Source organism: Podarcis bocagei, assembly GCF_964188305.1.
Source record: "Podarcis bocagei genome assembly, chromosome: 5".
Taxonomy (NCBI): domain Eukaryota; kingdom Metazoa; phylum Chordata; class Lepidosauria; order Squamata; family Lacertidae; genus Podarcis; species Podarcis bocagei.
The window spans coordinates 64,709,980-64,732,660 of NC_138129.1; the positions used below are offsets into that span (position 1 = coordinate 64,709,980).

At 42.7% G+C, this 22,681-nt stretch overlaps 1 protein-coding gene across 3 annotated transcripts in view; it reads left to right on the plus strand.

Annotated features, from left to right (window-relative positions):
• The first annotated feature begins 3,556 nt into the window (after positions 1 to 3,556).
• The window catches only part of LEPR (leptin receptor), a 56,521-nt gene continuing 37,396 nt past the window's right edge, over positions 3,557 to 22,681 (plus strand). The window contains exons 1-3 of one of the 3 annotated variants that reach the window (XM_081193705.1): positions 3,557 to 3,743; positions 19,511 to 19,569; positions 21,778 to 22,086. In XM_081193705.1, the coding sequence (XP_081049831.1) occupies positions 19,530 to 19,569; positions 21,778 to 22,086 (349 nt within the window). In that variant the 5' untranslated portion in view covers positions 3,557 to 3,743; positions 19,511 to 19,529. Of the gene's footprint in view, positions 3,744 to 3,869; positions 3,894 to 19,510; positions 19,570 to 21,777; positions 22,087 to 22,681 lie in introns of those variants that run through there. The other 2 variants (XM_081193703.1, XM_081193704.1) reach the window with 2 other exon arrangements.

The window sequence follows — 22,681 nt, forward strand, 5'->3', positions numbered from 1 at the left end:
CTCTGTCCATCTGAATCTTTTTTTCCTGGGCTTTATAGAAAGAGAAGGGGAGAGAAGCAGCGCTAGGGCCTGTTTAGCTCTTTGCTTTGGGAAAGATGAAGCACAGAGGTCAATCCATATGCTGCTGCATTTATTTTGCTGCCAGTTCTTGCTCTGAAATTGGTTGTGGTGTCAACTCCTCTCTTCTTTGGAGCGAAGGACAAGACAGGGCAGCTGTACTTTATGCCAGGAGAGACTTGCAAGGCAAGCAACCAATTAGGATGGTTGCTACCCATTTTATTTATTTATTTGGAGGGTGTTGGGAGCACCAGGCCTGTCCATCTCTTTATTTTGCCCATGGAAGGGATTTTGGAGAGGAAAAAGAGGATAGGAGAAGGTATGCTTTCTGTGGGCTTTCTGAAAAAGAGGGGAGGGAGAAGAAGCACTGGAGCACGTTCAGCTCCTGTTTCCTTTGCTGACCTTGTGGAGCAGGCAGTGGGCAACTGATCTGACCATGGGAGGGAAACGCAGGGCTGGAAGTGATGGAACAAGCACAGGGATCAGCTGGTTGGTTGCTGTATTTGCTCTGCTCCATGCTGGCCACATCAAACAACTACCTGAGAAACTTTTTATAACATGTGTGTTAGAATGGGGGGGTGGGTGGGGGTGGAGGAAAAAAGCCTGGGGACTGCTGTGTTCGCTTTGCTGCCTGCCAGCCATGCAGAGCAAGTAGCAGGCAGCTACTTGAGGGACTTCAAAAAATGTAGGAGTGGGGGAAGAAGCAACTGCTTGATATTGAACTCTGCTGAACATTAGCGGTGGGGATGGGGTTATGATAACCTTTTCTTGTTCCTGCTGCCTGCCCTGTAGCAGGAATTGTTCCAAAGTTGTGGTGGGCAGTGCAGAGGCATCATTATCATCCTGATCTGTTCCCTGATGCTTGCCACCAGCAAGGTCTAGGGATTGCAGCGCAAAGGCACAAACACCACTGATACCATCAACGTTACTATTACAGTGGTACCTCCACTTAATTCGTTCTGGAGGTCTGTTCTTAACCTGAAACTGTTCTTAACCTGCTAGGCCACTGTTTCTTTCACAGTCTGTGTACTAAGAAGGTGTGAGCTGAGGCCTGCAGTACAGTGTGCATGCTTCTGCGGCTTCTTCTCTTGTTCTTTTTTAATATCTTTCACTCCAAATAAAACTTTATTGACCTCTTCCAAGGTGCCTCGTGAGCAAAGCTTGGCTATAAACCTCTCTGCATTAAGTGCTGCCAAAGTCCCAGTTGTGAGGATTTCCTACCACTCTGTGCAGGTTTCTAAATGCCATGGGATGCAACACTAAACAAGCAAGCATTTATGCACACATGAGGGAAACACAGAGGTGTGTTATAGCATTGTATGCATTGTACACAAATTATAACCATATACCGCGCTAGGCAGGTCTAGATTTTCTTTTTTAAAAGCGCTGCCCCCCCATCATATTTTTTAAAAAGCCACTTGGACAGCAACCAAGTCTACTAAGAAGTAAGTCCTATAGAATTCAATGGGAACGTGGGATTAGGAGTGAGAATCTGAGGGGCTTACAATATGCAAAGTTCTCCCAATCAATCTGTTTATTTAGTTCCCAGACTTGCATTCATGGCAATTATATATATATATATATATATATATATATATATATATATATATATATATATTTATTTATAAAAATTTTATTGGTTTTTCACAGTTTTTATAAAGACAAACAATACATAACACAAACAAACAAACATACAAACAAACATGTATAATTTCATATCCTTTTTTCTTAACCTTACTTCATCGACTTCCCCATACCTCCCCCTTCTACATCCCACTTTATTTCAGCAAATCCTAACCCTTGGTTTTGTCGAATTTCCCCTTATTCTATTCTTTTACCTAATCTTTTACAGCTGTAATCCCCCTTTTCCCCCAAAAACTCAACATTTTAGCATTCATTAATTTTACAATGTTTCTGAAGATAAATTTTGAATTTCTTCCAATCTTCCTCCGCCGTCTCTTTCCCCTGGTCGCGGATTCTGCTGGTCATTTCAGCCAGTCCCATATAGTCCATCATCTTCATCTGCCATTCTTCCAGAGTGGGTAGATCTTGAGTCTTCCAATGCTTTGCGATAAGTACTCTTGCTGCTGTGGTGGCGTACATAAAAAAGATTCTATCTTTCTTTGGCACCAATTGGCCGACAATGCCCAAGAGAAAGGCCTCTGGTTTCTTAGGAAAAGTACATTTAAGTACCTTTTTCATTTCATTATATATCATTTCCCAGAAAACCTTAATCCTCGGGCACGTCCACCAAAGGTGGTAAAAAGTGCCATCAGTTTCTTTACATTTCCAACACTTATTATCAGGCAGATGATAGATTTTTGCGAGCTTGTCTGGGGTCATGTACCACCTGTAGATCATTTTCATAATATTCTCTCTTAAGGCATTACATGCCGTAAATTTTATACCGGTGGAATTATTTTTATTTTTTGCTCTGAACCTTAACCAATCGAGGAAGCAGTGTTTAGTTGTTGAATGAGGAATGCCTTTCATTGTTTTTGTGTGTTGACTCTTCATTTTTAGTTTTTGTTGTGAGTCCGGGTGTCCAAAGATGGAAATGGACTGGACCTCTGATAGGCCCTAGTCCCATCTTCTATCCTCATTCTCACAGCAAGCAACATTAGTCAAATAATCCACCATTCCTGGCTATCTGCTGTGTATTCTCTTTGTGTTCCTTAATACCAGTGTAGATTTATGTTTTGATGTTTAAAAGTTTGGAAACTTCCAATGAAAGAATAAGTAATATGGAACACAGTAGTGCATGTCTTTCTTTGTCCCTACAGTGACCTCAGGGACAGCCTTTTAGGGGAAATTGAACTCTTGTTTATGTGGTGAAACCTATAGTGGACATTTGTCCTCAGTGCGAAATTTCTAAGAAATAAAATACCCAGGTCCCCCAAGAATAGTACCAAACTGCTCATGTCCATTCCTCCCTTATGCTTCTAAGTATTGTGCAATTTAACTTCGTATTATGTGTACTTAATTTATGCCCTGGAAAACGACAACAACTTTTTTGAAAGCTTAGTGCGGAGCCCTGGCTGCTCTCCACCGAATACAACTTGGGCTGCTGTCACGAGCATATAGTGCCCAAGTGGCGGGAAAGGTCAGAGGCGTTGGGTGGCGCTGAAACCGCGCAGGTGTTGTGTTGACGGCAGGTGCCGGTGGTGGGGTGGCCAAAGCCCTCCCTGGAGACGCCGAGCAAGGTTCCCACGATCAGCACCAACGGCAGAAGGAGCGCGTTATAAGTCCTGGTAGCGAGAGACTCGGGCGCCACGTGACGCTGGCCCCAGCCTCTGGCCAGCCGGCGCTTCCCGCGTCCCCAGCAGGAAGTGCTAGTAGCCGCACAGGTAGCGAGCGAGAAGCTGCAGCATTTTCCCGCCCGCTGCTTGTCCTCACCAGCGCCGCGCGCCCGCCAGCCTCAAGGCTCCTCTGCAGACGGCGCCGACGCCGAGCTGACCGGCTGGCTGGCTGGGATAAAGGCCGAAGGGGGCTGGGGGGAGGGAAGAGGGAGAGGGAGCTATGGTTCCACTGCCAGCCGGGTGAAGAGCGTGGGGCTTGAGGGGAAAGGGCGCGCGACTCACAGGAGCAGGAGGAGCAGGAGCAGTTTCTCCTTCTTCCTCCCCCCTTCTCTCTCCCCCCCTGCGTGAGAAGAGCGGCCGAGATTCCAGCTGGTCGCCACAGCAAAGGTACGTGTTTTCCTTTTCTTCTTCTTCTTCTGCCTGGCTAGCTCTGGCTGAGGGTCTTTTGGCACCGACTGCGTTGGGGAGCGCAAGCGTCAGTGGGCGCCTTGGTGCGCCACACCGCTATAACCACCACAGCTCGCAGGAGCTTTAATCGTTAGTATTATTAGTATCATTAGTATTGGTATTAATATGGTGTTACTATTTTGGTCGGGTAGAGCTACTTTCAGTTAACTTTGGGTGCCTCCTGGGTGCTTGGGACGGCAGGTTGGCTAGAGAGTCTCGTTTCGTTGAAGCCAGGGAGGGCTTACTTCGGAGTAAACATGGCCAGGACTGCACTGCATAAAGGATGCTGCAGGAAGGACCTGCTGAAGTTTGCGCAGAGAGGGGAAAGCGAAGAGCGTGTGAGGTGTTGCGACTGGCTGGGAGACGATTTGCCAGGCGATAGAGGCAGGCTTGTGTTTGCGCTGCCGCGGACCAGACTGCGCATCCGCGTCAGTCTTGTTGTCCTCGTCGTCTGTCAAATGGGACGTGCAACAGTTTTAGCGGAACCACCGAGGACAGGAGGAACTCGCTCGGAGTTGACATTTACAGCTGCAAGTTGTAATCATTGTAGAGTTTCCTAGGTTATGTTTCAGATCTCTTCAGTCTATAAGTCAGTGAAGCTCCTTTTGTCCTTTGGAAAAAGAGAGGCAACGATGCTTTCAGCTCCTTGGTAGTTTGGCCACCTTAAACGAGCTATTTGTCTTGTTCTCTCAAAAGTTTTCATGACAAGGACTGCAAACAAAAACAAAAAGCCTGGGGGGGGGGAATAAATTGAAGAGAAGCTTGTAATGAAAGCTGGTAAGGTTTTCCTTTGCAAATCTCACCAGAGCTGTAACCTACAACTCTCTTAGTGATCTGGCACCAATGGCATTTTTGCACATCATGTTCCTGTAATGCAGTTGGAAGACCCAACATCTACCACATTTTCACCCTAGCCTTCCTCCAAGGAACTCCTGGTGGCATAGGCAGGGGTTATTCCATTTTTATCATCACAACAAGCTACTAAGGTAGGTTGGTGTATGCGATGCCATACCCTAGGCCACTGGTGCAAGTTTGATCATGGCTATGCAGGGATTTGCATTCATGAGTTGCTGCTCCAAGTCCAAATTCTAAAAAGCTTTTGGTACAATGTACTGTTGATTTCAGATTGTCAATTTGGGTGAGAGCGACAGTGTTCCGGTGTGGGTGACATGGTTTGGAGAGAAACAAAGCCACAAGTGTTGGTTCCTATATCACGGTAAACCAAGGCTCATGGTTTGTTTCTCCTGGCTCCAGGGAAGGAGGAACAAAGGTAGGAGCAGTTCAGCAGTGTGCGCTAGCACGCTGCTCATTCACAGCAAGTCATGGCTTATGGCTTACCACAGTGTGTCAATGTGTATTTACATCAGTTGGAATTGGTTCCAGAAATAGGTTCAAAAATGGTGGGAAATGTTAGATTTTGTACAGCCAAAATCTGCTGGTTGATACTAATAAAAGTCTTGCCCAACTGTGGGGTTTCCCCCCTTTCATTTTCTTATGAACTAACATGGACCCATTGCACACACACACACACACACACACACACACACACACACACGTTTTATTGATTTGAAACACATTCCTAACTTATCTATTCTTTTGCTTGAAATTACACAAGCAATGTGTTGTTGGCATTAACTTTGCAACAGTCATGTAAAGATGCAGTAGCTGTTAAAAGATAGCATAATTAAGGGTTATGCAATGGGTCTGTTTAGGACTGAAGTGTTTTCATTGGCACTTGTTTTGTTTCCTAGTGTAATAATGTTCCACTCATTTTCAAACCTTGTGGGATTTGCACGACACAGAACAGGGTGAAGAGTCATTTTATTGAGACCTTTGGTTGTTTGCTTAATAAATACAATTTTAAATTATTTTGAAATATTAGCTGTCCTAATATTTTGGAGAGCAAATGCAAACTGCTCCGTGGCTTGTGTATAGGTGCACGTAGTGAAAGAGAGAGAGAGGGAACTCTTCATGTGGCTATCTGAATTTATTATTTATTATCTACATAGATGAAATCCAAGCAGCTTCCTAGAGTTTCTGCTCACCCAGTGGATTTTAAAAATCCATTTTTATAGGATAGCTGACCCCTATGCCACATCACAAACTGCTTTTGAAAGTCCTCCTACAAAGCAAGCCCATGTAGATTTATTCAGAAGTTGCACTGTGTCCAGAACAGTTTACTCACAGTGTGCATAAAATTATGGGAGGTGCTGTGAAAAAAAATATATCTTCAAAGACTTGCTCCCTTTGTTTCACATCTTTTTGGATCCTGACTGCAGTGCCTACAAGTACAATTAAGACTAGACAAGATTTCTTCCTGTAGCAAATCTGTATAGCAGAGAGTTAATTTGTAAACATTTGAGAGAAAATATTTAATAAAAGTAGGTTAAAAATTAGGAAGCTGTCAGGGGTTCAGGAGCAGAGGCGAGGGCAAGGGAGGAAACAGAGAGCGAGGGGGAGGAGGCCGAAGAAAAGATGAGTGATGACGACGACCCGAGATCTCCGAGTCTTTCCAGTGAATCAGAAGATTCACAGAAAGGAGCACCAGTGGCCAGAGCAAGGGGGGAGCCTAGGGGGACACCCCAGGAAGAAGGGTCCAGAGGGGGCTCAGAGGGCAGCAGTTGGAAATCGGGGCCAGCGTCACCAACAGAGCGCAGTGGAGAGGAAGGGCGCCAGGTATCGAGCTCTGGCAGCTCGCAGCAGGGAGGAGGGCATGAGTCAGGAGTGGCCACACCTCCATCGGGGAGCGAAGAAACGGTTAAGCGGAAAGTGGAAGGTTGGGCGCGCGCGCCAAGTTCAAATGCACAGGAAGGTGGCGCAGTAAGCAGCCCGGAAAGGGAGCCAGGTCCTAAAGCCCGACGCAAGGAGACAGAAGGGTCCGGGGGGTCCGCGTCAGAAGAGTCCAGGAAGGAAGAGACAGCGGGGGGCAGAGGGACCCAGAGAAGAACGGTCAGGCGGAAAAGGTGGAGTAAGGCTAGGGTGTACAGGAGGCGGAGACTCAGACGGAGCTTCGCCGGTCTAACCCATAAGACGTAGAGCTGCACGCAGCAGCTTGAGAATGGAAACTGTAACTCAATAAAGACTTTTATAAAGTGAACGCTGGCTAGCGTGATCCTCTGTGAGCTAGGATCTGGAAGCAGCTCTGACAGAAGCATTAACAAATAACAATAGAGTTGCCATATTTTGAAGAGCAAAAAAGAGAATGCCATGATGACTCTAATTTTAAATACCCTAAATATATGCTGGCTATAGAAGCTGTGATATATTGCTGAGGGGGGCAGGAGAAGAGAAGAGGAAAGCAAGTCTTCAGCCACTAGTTATGTCTATGTCTCACCCAGAAAGTATAGTCAGAGACATTTTGGCAAATTTTAAAAATCTGCCCAGACAGAAATTTTACCCCTGAAAAAGAGGACGTGTCCTGGAAAAAGAGGACACATGGCAACCCTAAACAATAACAAATACCAGCAAATAGTGAATTCCAGATATTTGAAAGTTATGAGGGGTAGAAGTCCTGCATGGCATGGGGAAGAATGTGTGACAGAGGCACGGGCGCATGCATTCTACCCCTAATTTGCCCTGTGCCGTGCTGAAAATGAAGTATTTAAATAACCACGTTGGAAATATCTGCATGGTTCTAACAATGTTCAGCTGAACACAGTTATAAGGCCCCTTCAGACATTTATGGGGAATGCTTGCACATGAGACATAGTGGCTTTCATCACACATTCACTTTGTATGCCTTGAGACCACAGCAAATAGGGCAAGAACCAACCTTGAATCAAACTAAGAGACATTGACCATAGTACCATATAACTAGTTCTGCACAGCTAAGGAAGCTTTGGGCTATGTCCCCTGCCCCCTGCCAACATAATCCTGCGTCACATGGTGAACTACGTTTGAAAATGAGGGTACTTTGAAAAGTAGGGCCTTCTTGGGAGTAGCGCCCACCCTGTGGAACGCCCTCCCATCAGATGTCAAGGAAATAAGCAGCTATCTTATTTTTAAAAGACATCTGAAGGCAGCCTTGTTTAAGGAAGTTTTTAATATTTAATGCTGTATGGTTTTTAACACTCTATTGGGAGCTGCCCAGAGTGGCTGGGGAAACTCAGCCAGATGGGCAGGGTATTAATAATAATAATAATAATAATAATAATAAATAATAATAATAATAGTTGCAAGCAGTTTTCTATGGCATGGAGATCTGCTATTCAAAGCAAAAGGTTTTTGAAAAACCCTATTCTGCATGCTAAGCCATTGGATTCTTGCCTTGAATTAAGAGAATGAGGTTTAGTGTAGAGATCAATCGAATAAAGATAAAAATTGTGTTCTGCAGGATTTTTATACAGAACTTTCAATTTTTGATTTAAGTTTATTTTGTATAAGCTTCACAAGATGATTATATCCTTCAACGATAACAAATGCAGCACTGAACAGTATGACAGCGTGAAACAGGACTGTGCTCTTGCCCCAACTCTCTTTGGCAAATTCTTCTTCCCAGTGCTCTCATACACCTTCAGCTCAACTGAAGATGGTGTCTCCTTACATTCGAGGAGAGACAAGGGTCTGTTCGACCTGGTATGGTCTCTGCACCAAGACAAAAGTGTGGTGGATCCTTATCCAAGAGATGTTGTTTCCAGATAATGACAGCACACTCTGTGGAAGCTCTACAGAGACTCCTCAACTGTTTTGTCCAAGCCTGCAAGGAGTTCGGCCTTTCCATCACCCTGATGAAGACCAACTTCCTGGGTCAGGATGTTGCCAGCACTCCACGCATCAGCAGTGATGACTACATGCTTGAGGTGGTAGATGATTTTGTCTACCTGGGTTCCACCATAACCATCAACCTCCTCATTGATGCTGAGCTGAACATATGTATTTATTGGCAAGGCAGCTACAGCAATGGCTCGCCTCTCCAAAAGGATATGGGAAAATGTCCAATACCAAGCTGGAGATCTACCAGGCTTGTGTATTGTGTATCCTTTACAGAAGTGAGTCATGGGCAACTTACAACCGCCAGGAACAATGCCCCAATGCCTTCCACATGCACTGCGTCAGGAAGATTTTGGGCATCACATTGCAGGACAGAGTCTCAAACAAAGATGTGCTCTCTGAAGCCCATATTCTTAGCATGCTCACATTCTTGTCTCAGGGACAGCTACGCTGGCTTGGTCATGTCCACAGAATAAAAGATGTTAGGATCAGGTTCCCCAAGGATGTGCTCTACAGGGAACAGGCTTCAGGCACCAGGCCCTTTGACAGACTAACTCTGTGTTACAAAGATGTCTGCAAGTGTGACATGAAGGCTGGCAATATCAGTCTTGCTGTGTGGGAAATCCTTTGCAGATGACTGCAGTGCCTTGAGACAGTCAAGTCATGTATCTGTAGCAGTGACCCTAGAAGGAATGACTGTTGGGAGGAGTGCAGAGAGAAGAAACACCCTGGTGCATCTGCAGCAGCACAACTGGATGTCTTCATCTGCCCCAGTTGCAGTAAAACATGCCTCTCCCATATCAGTCTCTACAGCTACATCAGGCGCTGTAACTCTCCAGTAGTTTGACTTCATCCCTAAAGGCACACTCTTCCATTGTCTTCTGAGGCAGATGGATGCCAACCGCAAGCCGTAAAGTAATGTCCACAATTGCAAATAACAATTATGATATAAAATTCTATGTAAAACAAATTTACTTTCGGTATAATATTGGCATCATGTTAAAAATTCTCACTAAAGTCGACTATGAAGCCAATTATGTATGTCAAGAAAACTTTGATTACCTTTTGTCTGCAATCAATTGCTTCTCAGTCTTTTGACTAAGATCAAGTGTAGTGTGCTGTGTTTAATGTAAATGCAAAAATGGTGGTGGTAGACTGACATAGTGAAGTTGTGGTTTTTTGTACTTTGTGTATTCTCTGCTTAGTGCCAGAAGATACTTCTTAAGGAAGCAAATGACCTGAAAGTGAGGAGCTTTTTCATAGTTGTCAGACCAATTCTAGAAGCTTGCCAAAATGGAACGTTTATATGCTCCATCAACTTCTTCCCTGTAGACAGCTGGAAAACTGAAATGTCTATACAGAAAATAAATTTTCAGCCAGCAGTACCTTCTTAATCAGTAGAGTTTTATAAGTGTTTTGTTTTGCAGGGTGGGAGTGGGGGAGTGACCTTGCCCTTTCTTGATTGTCTTTTTGTGTCTACAAAACCTACTCAGTTAAAAATATTTATGTCTAAATGTGATATACAGCCTGTTCCTCTGTGACTCACTGTCTTTGTTTGAAGGCATTATGATATGTGATGATCTATTAAATATATATGAAGTGCTTCTACTAGTGCAAGGATTTCTGCTCGCACAATGGAACTTCCCCTCTTTCTCCCTATGTACCTCCTGTCCCCGCACACTCTCAAAATCTGCTCTGGAGGGTTGAGGGGAAACCCTAGAACAAATTGGGGTTGCAGGAAGAGGAGAAGGAGGGGAAGTTCTATTGCACAACCTTGTGTTGTCAGAACTACTTCATTGGGTATGGCCCATAGTATCAAAATAACCCGTGGTGAGACTTAATATGCTGATTATTTATACATGTATTCATGATGGCTTCACTCAAATAATTGATTCAAATCAGGATTTGAATCACTAGGAATGAAAAAATCAGTTTGAATAAGTTATTTGAAGAATCAAATCTCTCTTTTTGTAATCTGTGTTATTTCCTGACAAGCTTGCATAGTAATTTGTTGTCATAAAGAATTAAACGTATTGCAGCACAAGCCTGGATTTGCCACCAAGCAACGAACTTGGTTTAAGGCTGATTTTTGTTTGTTAGGGAGAAATAAATCACAACCCTGGGTTTGGTAATCCTGGGTTCATTAATCTATTTGCTTCTCAAAGAGGGATGAGCAAAGCAGAAGTGCATATCAGTAAGTTCAAGTTGTACATTTAAAGTGGTTATGGTGCTCTTCCGCAATGAAGCCACTTCAGAAAGGGGGGAAATACAAGTCATTTTTATCACAAGTTATGGGAAAATGCACTGTAAAATGTGGAATAACAATTGTTTGACCTGATGTTGCATAACATCCCCACAAACAAATAAGAACAAATGATCAATAAAGGGTGGACATCATGTAATCTCGCACAAACTGTGGAAACCAGTTGGGATGAATGCACACCTCATCTGGAAGCAACCATGGAAGTTTCATGGACTACTTATGTAACATGAAAATAGTTGTTTCTTGGTAAGTGGGTGGCAACTCTGTAATCATGTATGTGTGACAAACCTGTGAATCGATTACTCCAATCCCAGGGATGTAGCTCCCTTGTTTCACAGCTTACAGAATTTCTCCCTTAGTCTATCCAAGGTTGGCCTGCTATTGGTGTTGGATAATACTTATTGATGGAAAGCTGCTATGCTGAAAACTAGGGAGTAATTCCTGCTGAAAACAATGGGATATACTTCTGAGTAAACACGTATAGCATTTTGCGGTATGTTACTCCTTCACTTTTATTGGTGCAACCTCGAGGTATCTTGAATGTATATTTGCTTTGTTTGTATTATTATTATTTTAACTTGTATGCTACTTTTCCTCCTAAACGTGGCACAACAGCAAAAATACATACCACTACATGTTCACAATAAATACTAATACCCTGCAGCAGATGATTTTTAACAAGCCCCACTCTTGCTCTCGTATTCTTGTGCAGTTCTTAAAGCAACAGAATGGGGAACTCGGTGTTCTGCTGAGCATGTAGAGAATAATTGGGAAAATTACATAGCTTTCTAAAGTTAAGGGTGCAGTCATCCATACTTGTCTTGAGTGAGTCCCATTTAATATTGCGGGATTTGTTTCTGGGGGGGGGGGGAGGATCAAGCTACAAACAGAAGTCCTGCTTTGTTTTTAAGGCCTTTACTTCTTTCAGAACACTTTTTTTGTAATATACAGCCACATTTCAAATTAAGAGAAAGCTAATAATATGGAGGACCCAATTTTTAGGAGTGTGGAGTGACTTCTAGCTCTCAAAGAAATTAATAGGAGATGCATGTAGTTAGTTATGAAAATCAGAACACATAGCCATGTGCACTATATCTATATGCATTATTAGTAGGATGTTATGCTTTGGAGGCATTTATTTAATATTCAAAACCAGCTGTTTATTTTTAAAGATAGTTTGGGTGTCCCATTTCATGTTAACTAACAGCTGTTGATGTTTTTATTTCACAAGTTTTTTGTCCTGTTAATAGATAAATTGAAGAAAACCCAGCTAGATGGGTGGAGTATAAACAAACAAACAAACAAAGTTTATGTTTTCACTTGCCATTTAGCGCCAGAACTACTGGATGTGTTCCCACTCTTGTATGGTTTGCATTTGATCATTGGTGACTAATTTGATGTTTGAACTATTGCTGAAAGACCCACTTATATTTTAGTGCTGTTTCTTCTATGGTGGCATTGAAATAGAGTATAACTTCTACACTCACCCACTGATTTCAGTGGGTCTGCTCTGAGTATGACTTAGTTGGATGCCACCCCTAATCTTCAAATTCAGCATAGGAATGGACTGGATTTTAAAACATAATTAATCAAAAGTTTCCAGTTCCTGTTGATGTTAAAGAAATGCTACATACATGCTGATATGTCATTAATGGTTGTTGGGTTTTTTTTAAAAAAAAGTTTGTTGGGAAATATCAATCAGAATATTGATAATGAAAAACAAATTTGCATACAGTATCTATGGTTCATGTCAGATCCACTGTGAAGGGATATCATCTTCTCTGTGGTGGTATCTCATCTGTGGAATGCCTTCCCTTCAGAGGTACAGTTGCTTCCATTTCCATCTCTCTGTTCATTCACAGCAAACTATGGCAAGTTCTTAAAAAAATGGGAGGGCCCGATCACCTCATCTGTCTCCTGAGAAATCTCTATGTGGGATAAAAAGCTACAGTTAGAACTGGATATGGAACAACTGATTGGTTCAAAATTGGGAAAGGAGTACGACAAGGCTGTATATTGTCTCCCTGCTTATTTAACTTACATGCAGAATTCATCATGTGAAAGGCTGGGCTGAATGAAACCAAACCGGAATTAAGATTACTGGAAGAAACATCAAGAACCTCAGATATACAGATGACACAACTTTGATGGCAGAAAGTGAGGAGGAGGAATTAAAGAACCTCTTAATGAGGGTGAAAGAGGAGAGAGCAAAATACAGGTTACAAGCTAGTAAAGCACAGCAGAGCATGACAGTGCATGAGTAGACTTAGCTAAGAGGTTGATGCAGCATTTGACATGCCCCCGTGCTCCCGTTTTGAAGAGCAGGGCAGGCATAGCTATTTGTGCAGTGGATGTCCCAAGCCTCAGGTCTGGATAAATAAATGGGTAGTCCTACATCAAGGCTGGGCATGTATGGTTTGTTTGCGGTGTCACTTCCATGTCCTTGGAGATGGAAGTGATACTGATGGAGCTAACTTGCTGTCAGACTTAGCACCAGGTGCCTCCCCAGAAGGTGTTTCACTGACATGGAAAGGTGCCAGTTGGCTTAGTGGCCTGTGACATTGCGCTTGGGGTGTCTTGTGTTGCAGGGGCAGGCTGTTCTCTTGCTACCTTCCTAGGCCTCTTCCTTGGTTCTGGATTTCCACCTTCCAAGCTGTTGGGACTCTCTCCTGGGCCAGAGTCCTTCTAGGGTCCCATATTTCCATCCCCCAACCAGCTAGGACCTTTCCTGAGGTCAGACTTCTCTGAGCATCTCCCACTCCTTCTTGTCATCCCAACTGCCCTCTTTAAGGCATCACCATGGAACTCATGACAGCAACTTTCTCAAGCAGACTATTGCCACCATCCTGTGATTCAGAGGGTGGGTCCTCTGCAGTACTCCTCACAGAACTCAAAAGCTACAAAATAAGGCAAGGGCTGTTTGGCTGACCAGCCAGATGCTCCTGAAGCAGAGCTTACAGCACTTCCGGTCTGGTTAGGCTACATAACACTTTAGTTAACACTTACTCCCTGCAGTTGTAGCATCTCCTGTGGCTGGTTTAGCAGGGCCATTTAGAGCTGTCCAAGGTCCTGTCTTCTTGACTGTCTTCCCTTGTGAGTCTTCAAGCTCACATGTTGCTGGGCACATGTATTTTCTAATGCATTTTTGCTAGCTCAAAATGTATCTAAGTTTTGCGATTTTGATTCTGTCAAAACTTCAGGGATATTGCAGAGGACCTATCTTTCCTGATTCGTTCGGGGGAGGGGGGATGCTGCATATCCCTAAAATTATGTTTCAAATTTCCTGTTTTGATCAGTCATTTAGCTAGATGCAAATTGTTCAGCACATGAACAATTGGAGAGAACGTAACAATTTTTACAGCCAGTGTCACAATATCCATGGTAACACTGCCAACAAACACCAGTTATGGTGCAGCATGGCAACAACAGCCTTATGGCTACAGCCTGTAGACAAAGTAGATTGGGGCTGAAAGAGTACAGGAAAGTGTGGATACATGGAGACAAAGTTGTTACACTGATGAAACTTTGGAAAATGAATTGTGGAAAAAAAGCATCATAGCTATTACTTCATGCACAAGTGAAATAATGTCGAGTTACAGCTCGGCATCCAGGGAAAAATCAGTCTCACACCAAGATAGGTTCCGAAATATGGCTGCTCCTAGGGCTATGGCAGCTCCTCGGGCTAATGCAGCACAGCTTTTATTGTGTGAAAATCAGAAAGATACAAGCCAAGTAAGGATACAAAAAATACAAGTCAAGCAATTTGTTCTAGCCAGCAGATAAAGACCTTGGTACTAGACCATGCGAGCGATCAGGCCATGCTACGTTAGCCAATCATATGGGACAGCACGAGCTGTTCACGCGCTATTCATGCTCCAAGGATGCTTCTAGCTATGAGATCACCCTGTAACAATAAGAACTTTGCTCATGCTCTCATGTACAAGCAATCATTTTCCCACAAAATAAAAACACAACTGAGAATGTGCCCAACTGTCCCTCTGGCTCGGCAATTGAGGGGGAATGTTGGTATTAGTGGATGAACTGTTTCTTTCCAGCACCTTGTTCACCATTGGTGAGCTTCCTCATTACACAACGTTTGACAAGCAGGAAGTCTGTATGAGAGCTTATTAAGAGAACATCTCATCCTCTGAATTTTAGAGATAGTATGCATGGCTATTATTTTCACTGTTCTTGCACCCTGCTTTTCTGGGTCCTCTATTTTTTATTCTAGCATTGAATGAGAAGAAGGGGGGCATCTGCTTTATTTATTCTTTCAAGACAGATGCTTGCAATATGTTTGCTTTAGACTGGGCAGTGTGCAGCGTTTGACTGCTTACTTTGTACCCCTACTGAGAATCGCAACATTTTTTGAACTGAGCACACACAATTTTGCAGTCAACCTGGCTAATTAGAAGTAGAGATTGCACATAATGCAATGTGTATTACTGCACTGAAGCTTTTGCAGACTTTACCTATTATTTCAAATTGCTTGGCTAAATCCATAAAATAGTTTGAGAGATTCCATTCCTTCAAAGTAGTAAATAACACTAAAACTGGTTTGGTAAGCAAATAACATTCCTCCAATTCAGAAAAATAACATAGCACACATCTTTTGGGCCTGTGCCTTGGCTTCCTGTTTGGTCTCTTGGTACTAATGTCTTCAATATGTCACTGGCAGCCATGACTGGTGGGACATTTGTGACTTGCCATTTCCAAGTGAAACTCTAGGGAATGGAAAAGAACAATTTTTCTTATTTTTATCTTATTTTATAAGCAATAAAATGTGTTTTCACAGTGGGCAGCCCTTTTTATTTCATTTTTAGCCTAGTTGTTGTGAATATGAATAATGAATTTCAATTTAATTTCCTGATTTAAAGTGATGGACTTCATTACACGGAGGCTGCATCACATTAAATTTGAATTCCTTCCTAAATAATGTTACAGACCTCGTAAGCAGCTCCCGTTTAAGACTGATCTTGCATTCGTTGTTGGAATGCTGTTGAAAGTGGCATTCAAGTAGTGAATGCTATACATACCACATTTAAAATTAGAAGTTCTTGCCTTGTGGATAGGAGCCCACACATTGTGAGCATCCCCACTGCCATCTGCAGCTTCCAGAGTTGGGAAATGGTTGCTGGTGGTATCGGCACGCATGCAAAATAATAGCTGCCTTCCACAGGGCAATCCTTTAACATTGCAATGGGATGGGACTATGTGTGTGTCCATATACCATTTATGAATCAAAGTCTGCAGCTGACACCTGCAATCTGCCTTTCCTATCCTCCCTCTGTCAGTGACATAATGCTAATTCAGTTTTAAATGCTTGAAAGCATCTTCCTCTTTCTGTGAGACCAGATGTGGCATGCACCAAAGCACCCAGTACTTAGCTAAAACTCCCAACTTTGATCTGCATCAGGGACAGTGGGAAATCTTCCCTGGCCAAAGTCCACCCCATCTAGATGCGATTGCTTCTGCACGAAATTTCAAAGTCAGCTTCCACATTGACCAGAGAGTTTCCAGTATGAGGTAGGTTTTTGTGTGTGCCAGACACAGCCAGCTTGTCTTCAATTTGAAAATGCCTTGAGCAACAAATGAACTTTGGGAATCAAATAAGTTTAAAGGACCCTGTCTAGATTAATACATTGTCTGACAATGAAGTAAAGAGCTTAAGATACAGTGGATGAGATTCAGAGATGCTTTTCTGCAAATAGACCTTTTCCACAAGCAGAAGAGCATTTCCTGACCTCACACATGTGAAAAATAAACTGAGGAAATGAATGTAGCACTATGGCAATTGTCCCATCGGTGCAAGCATTTTTGCTTGCCAGATGGAACGATTCCCTACTCTTCCATGCTATTCTGTGCTTGTGCTATTCTTGTGCTATTCTGGGGGTTCTCTTGACCTCCCCAGAGCCAATGTTGGGGGCATGCGGGACTTGCTAGTTGAATCTGGCCCTGAAAGAGCGTAGTGTGTGAGGTCTTCCACTGGCTCTTGTGCAACAGTTTACAGAACAATAGCATTGCCAGTATTTCTTCTTCTGGAATACATCTGGATCCAACTCTCTCTCTCTCTGTTTGTGTGTGTTTGTGATGCCAATTTTAGAAGTTCCTTCTTTTCCTTATTTTCAGTGTTGTCAAACCCTTGATTTCCCTAAATAAATTCAACATTACTATTTAGTTGTAACCATGTGGCATGGATATTTCATGCTCAGTTCACCTATGCTGGTGTTCTAGCTATATACTGCTTGGAGTTTTGGCTCCTATATAGGTATATCCAGGCATATTTAGTGCCACGTTTCTTGTGGAAGCCCAGAAAAGAACTGGGGAGTTAAGCAGGATGTTAAGGAATCACTCTGCACCCCCAGTTTGCCACAGTGGCTTGCTGCCTCAACACTCACTTTCTGTGTCTTTACGGGAGCAGATATTGAGAGAGAAGTGAATGTACATGCAAATCTGCACAGTAATTTGTGGCATGAGCATTGGAAATATTTCCGTGTTGACTGAAAACAGTGTTGCTGTTCACCCAGGCTTTTATGGGGATTGATTTGTGTGATCTGAGAGCTTATGGTTTTTTGGACTGCTAAAGGATTAAAGCTCCCTACCCTACCATTGTCCAGATCTGACAGCACCAGTTCACTTGCCGTTTACTAAATAGAACCCACCCAACCCCCCAGACAAATTTTTAACAAATAGCCACATCTAGTTTGGACTGGTGCATATTCAGTGAATATGGAATCTTCCCTTATTTATAATAGAGTGGATTTGCAGAATCCATTTGGGTTACTTTAATTAATTGTTTGCTATGGATCTGAGGTAGCTAAATTTTTCATTTCCTTAGAAGGAGTATCTTCTAAGGTTATTGTAAGATGCATCATAATTATGGTTTGCTAATAGTGAAAGAGAATATGAAGCAAGGATCCCTGGATGGCACTTTGAGGTCCCAACAATCAGCTGATTATCATGGAATCAAAGCACTCTTTGCAAGAAGCTTCTAAAAAGCCCTTCATGGTGTTCTGAAGCTCAGATGAGCAAGACTTTAAAGCTCTGCGCAAGGCTCTTTGGAAGCCCTTTGTAAAGAGCCCTGCACTGTGCTTTGATGCACCGGGTGCACCAACCTGGCCACCTTTTTACCTGCCTACACCTGATGTCATGTATGAGGTCGAGTGATTGGTAGGTGGATGTAGCTTAGCCAAAATGGCCTGATATGCAAAATGTGGAGGCCCTGTGGGCCTAGTTAGACCATGGGTCAGAGGTTCCCTACCCCCATGTATGGGAAGGACAGTCTATTAATTCTTGAAGCTGACTTTAACTGGTTGTGCTAATAACTCAAACAGTAGTTTTCCTATAAAGGTACATCACATTCTGGCTTTGGCTTTTAAGCAGACAAAGCTATTTGGGTTTAGTAAATGTTGATAATATATACTACAGGCTGCAGAAGAAATGGATACTGTTTATTTTTACAGAAGAGGTTGAGATATACAGTGGTACCTCTGGTTACGAACTTAATTTGTTCCAGGGGTCCATTCTTAATCTGAAACCGTTCTTATCCTGAGGTGTGCATTCGCTACTGGCACCTCCCACTGCGTGCGTGCCTGCTGCTCACATCCTGGGGCAAAGTTCACAACCAGGAGCAACTACTTCCAGGTTAGCGGAGCTCATAGCCCAAAGCGTGCATAACCAGAAGCGTTTGTTACCGTAGGACTGGGAAAGAGCACCTTCAAATCCTACAATGGTCTGACAGAGTAGAAGGCAGCTTCCTATGTTCCTTATTCTAGTGAGAAAACAATTCTACCCATATTCTGTTTTATTTTCTTTGTTTCACGTGCTATTAAATAACTGGAGCATTATATAAAATGTAGACTTCTAATGTGGGGGGGGACTCTTGCACAATGTATGGTGTTTTTCATTTACTTAAATGGAAAGAGCAGATCTGTGCTTCATAAAAGAATGTGCAGATAGCTCTGCTCTCTCTCAACTGAAATGAATGGTGGGTGTCTAGTCAGTGCTGTGTGTGCGTTGGGGCTCTCAAGGCCATAGAAAAATGAATGGACAGGCTAAATGTATGTGAGTTCTGTTGACTTTTTCTAAGACACATTGCTTGTGTTTTTCTGCTATATCATTGGCAACATGTTATAACCACAAAGGCTTCTATATTGGTGTTATTCTCAAATGCACAATAGCAGTTATAACCACTCCTTTTAAATTGCTGTAATGCTTGACCATGTAAACTTCCTTGTTGGGAGAAGAACTAAACTTGTTACAGTTCAAATACAGAACTGTTGTTACCGTAGCTGAAAGCATCAACTCCTCTAACAAAATGCCTTCTAGGTTTTCTTTATGTACAGAATTTCTAAGAACTGCAATTTTAGTAACACAGAAATGCTAAATAGGCAGTGGGGGTGGGAGAAGAGATAAGTGGCAAGTCAATCCATCACTTCCAAAGTGCTGCTGGTTCACACTGGGAGGGAGGTGTATTTTATTTTCATTCATTCATTCATTCATTCATTCATTCATTCATTTTAAAACCACATTTCATTGCTTTCAGTGGGAGGGGGAATTCCTATAAGTATAGGAGCTCAGAACTGGCAAGCAATGGACTTTGGATCCAGCAGATCCAAGGCTGTCCTTCTCAGTCAGCCTTAAGTAGGAGTTGGTTTGCTGTGTCGTAAATATTCTTTATTCTTCTATAAATGCAAGTGTGACATTATTTCCCCCCGATTGTTTTTGCCCTCAGATCTGCTGTTTAGACCAAGATGAACTGGTATAATATTTTGACTGGATTTCTACAGCTGAGTAAGTTGTCGGATACTCTTTCTAAACAACAGCATAAGAAAATAATCTTAGAAGATGCTAGTCCGCTATTTGGTGCACTTCTTTCTTGGCCAGTGTCCCTGAATTTCTCTGTATCTTTGAGGGATTTGATGCTAGAATTAGTAACAGATTGGCAGACGAATATTATAGCTCAGATCATATCAGAGGAAACATTTTTGTGATGAAATTGTTCTAGATATCGTAATAGTATAGCAAGCCAAGCATACCGTTGCAATCAAAATTATTCAAAAAAACCCCCACCCCATTGCAAATTGGGTTTGTTACCAAAATTTAAAGGCTTTCAGCTGTTTGCAATGAGCAAATCAAACAAAAGCAATTGAAATAGCTCAACACAACAGATGCTTCAAGTGGTTTCCCCAATTAGCAACTTACACTGTAAATTTTGATAATAACCCTATTTGCAATGGGTTGGTTTTTTAAATAATTTCAATTGCAACTGTAGCTGCGGTTCCAAGGTACACCCACTCCCATTCTGTGTTCACTAGTTGTGCCAGAAGATAATTTGACCACATACACAGGTGCATGTTCAAAAGATAGGGGACACTATATATTATCTCAACATTAACAACATGATTCTGTTCTGTTGATTTCTTACAAAATATACATAATATATGGTCAGAATTGCCATCTTAAAGTTAATAGCCGCTAAGGTTTTATATATCGCCTTCACGTGTCAAACCAGTGTGTGGGGCTGTGCTGGCTAACACCACCACCAATGTTGCATGTGCTCACTAGCAATTGTTGCTGTCACCCAGACATGCTTCTGCAGCAGAGAGCCTTTGTGTGTTCAGCTATGTGGATGATGGCTTCCACATGATCTGGAATCCTGTGAAACATGTGGTAATGATTTAGTTGTTTAATAAAAAGTATTTTATCTGGGTGGTGGACAGAATTACAACATGAAAACAACAAAACAGTATCATAAAAACAGTGATACGACATAGAGAGCAGGAATTCAGTGACTGCGGGGTCCAGTCTTATGGGGCAAGGCCTAGGCATAAAAGATATGAAGATGAATGATGCTTTGTTTACTGTAAGAGGAAAGGACATTTAACTGTGCAGGGGGTTCCAGGTCACATGGAAGGCCCCCTCCCTGCACATATTTGTGCTGTCCCCTTGAGCTCCAGGGGGAAGGGCTGCACATTGCCTGTAATGTTGTGGGTGGGGCTAATAGTTGTCTCTCCTCATACACTGATCTACTGCACGAGGCCTTTGTATGTACAGAGACATACTTTTGCAAAGTAAGCACAAGTGGTTTTAGGCAGTGGGGGTGACCAGTATCAAGACAAAAAACACCAGTTGCAAAATTTAAAAACTCGACAATATAAAGCGATGTAAATAATAATTATAATAATAATTTGTACTCCTGAATTTTGTAACTAAATTTTACTAAATATAAATATGGTGTTCTATAATACATTCGTTTATAATATATACCCTTCCTTGCTGAAAGATGAAGGCAATTTTTGAGTGCTTCTCAGGGGATGGAACTGTGGCTGAACTGCTTCACATCAGTGTACATAAGTTAATTTATATGCATGTGAATCTAGTTCTTGATGTTTTGTTCATGAGTAATGACAAAATAGGGACGTGGGTGGCGCTGTGGGTAAAACCTCAGTGCCTAGGACTTGCTGATCGTAAGGTCGGCGGTTTGAATCCCCGCAGCGGGGTGAGCTCCCGTCATTCGGTCCCAGCTCCTGCCCACCTAGCAGTTCGAAAGCACCCTTAAGTGCAAGTAGATAAATAGGTACCGCTTTATAGCGGGAAGGTAAACGGTGTTTACGTGTGCGGCACTGGTGCTGGCTCGCCAGTGCAGCTTCGTCACGCTGGCCACGTGACCCGGAAGTGTCTTCGGACGGCGCCGGCTCCCGGCCTCTTGAGCGAGATGAGCGCGCAACCCTAGAGTCGGTCACGATTGGCCCGTACGGGCACGGGTACCTTTAATGACAAAATAAAAGAATGGGGGTGGTGGGGAACCTGGAATTAAGCTGATGGCCAAAAAATTATTTAAGTATCAGTGAATGTATTTCTGTGATTTTATGTATGTCTTTGGAAGTGTGCGTTCAGTAATTTTGCCCAGAATTTGTTTTATCTTGTGCTAATAAATGTTCTAGCTCTCAGTTATATGAGGTATTCAGACTAATCCTTTCCCCCCCCCTATACCCTCAGATTTTCTTCGAATGGTAATTTCCTATTGCATGGTATATCAGATTCCTCCACAGAGCTTTCAGCTACCATGTGTGCCATCAGAGAAGACTTCTAACATTTCTTTGCCCGCTGGAATTGCAGAGAATGGTCCTAGCATAAATGAGGAACATGGTACAATTAAAGCCAATGCCACATCACTGGTGACTGAAGATCATTTCCTATGTTGCCAGTGGAGTGATACACATATTAACTGTTTTGTATATACTTCAGAAATGGAAATCAAGGCATTTACATACTCAGAAAGTGGTGCTTTTACATCTCAACAAATAGGTATGCTTGGGGAAGGTACAATCATTATTATTGTTGTAGAAAATCATTGTTATTATTGTTGTTTTGTATACAGCCCTTCTTCCATATATCTTCGATGGCGGTTCAAAACATAAAAATACAAGATAAAAAAACAAAATACATAATAAAAGCAAACAAACTAATAACCTCCATCCCTTCCCACAAACACATTTAAAAGGGTATAGGACAGGGGTAGCAAACCTAAGGCCCATGGGCCGGATGTGGTCCAATCACCTTCTCAATCCGGCCCGCGGACTGTCTGGGAATCAGCGTGTTTTTACATGAGTAGAATGTGTCTTTTTATTTACAATGCATCTCTGGGTTATTTGTGGGGCATAGGAATTTGTTCACCCCCCTCCCCAATATAGTCCGGCCCACCACATGGTCTGAGGGACGGTAGACCAGCCCATGGCTGAGAAAGGTTGCTGACCCCTGGTATAGGATGTTAATCAGCCAAAGCCCTAGTTGAAGAGTAACATTTTTGCCTGGCACCTGAAGGTGTGCAGGTGTGTAATTGAAGGTACCCCCCCTGCAAAAACATTCCACAAACAGGGAGCAACTGCAGAAAATGTAAGAG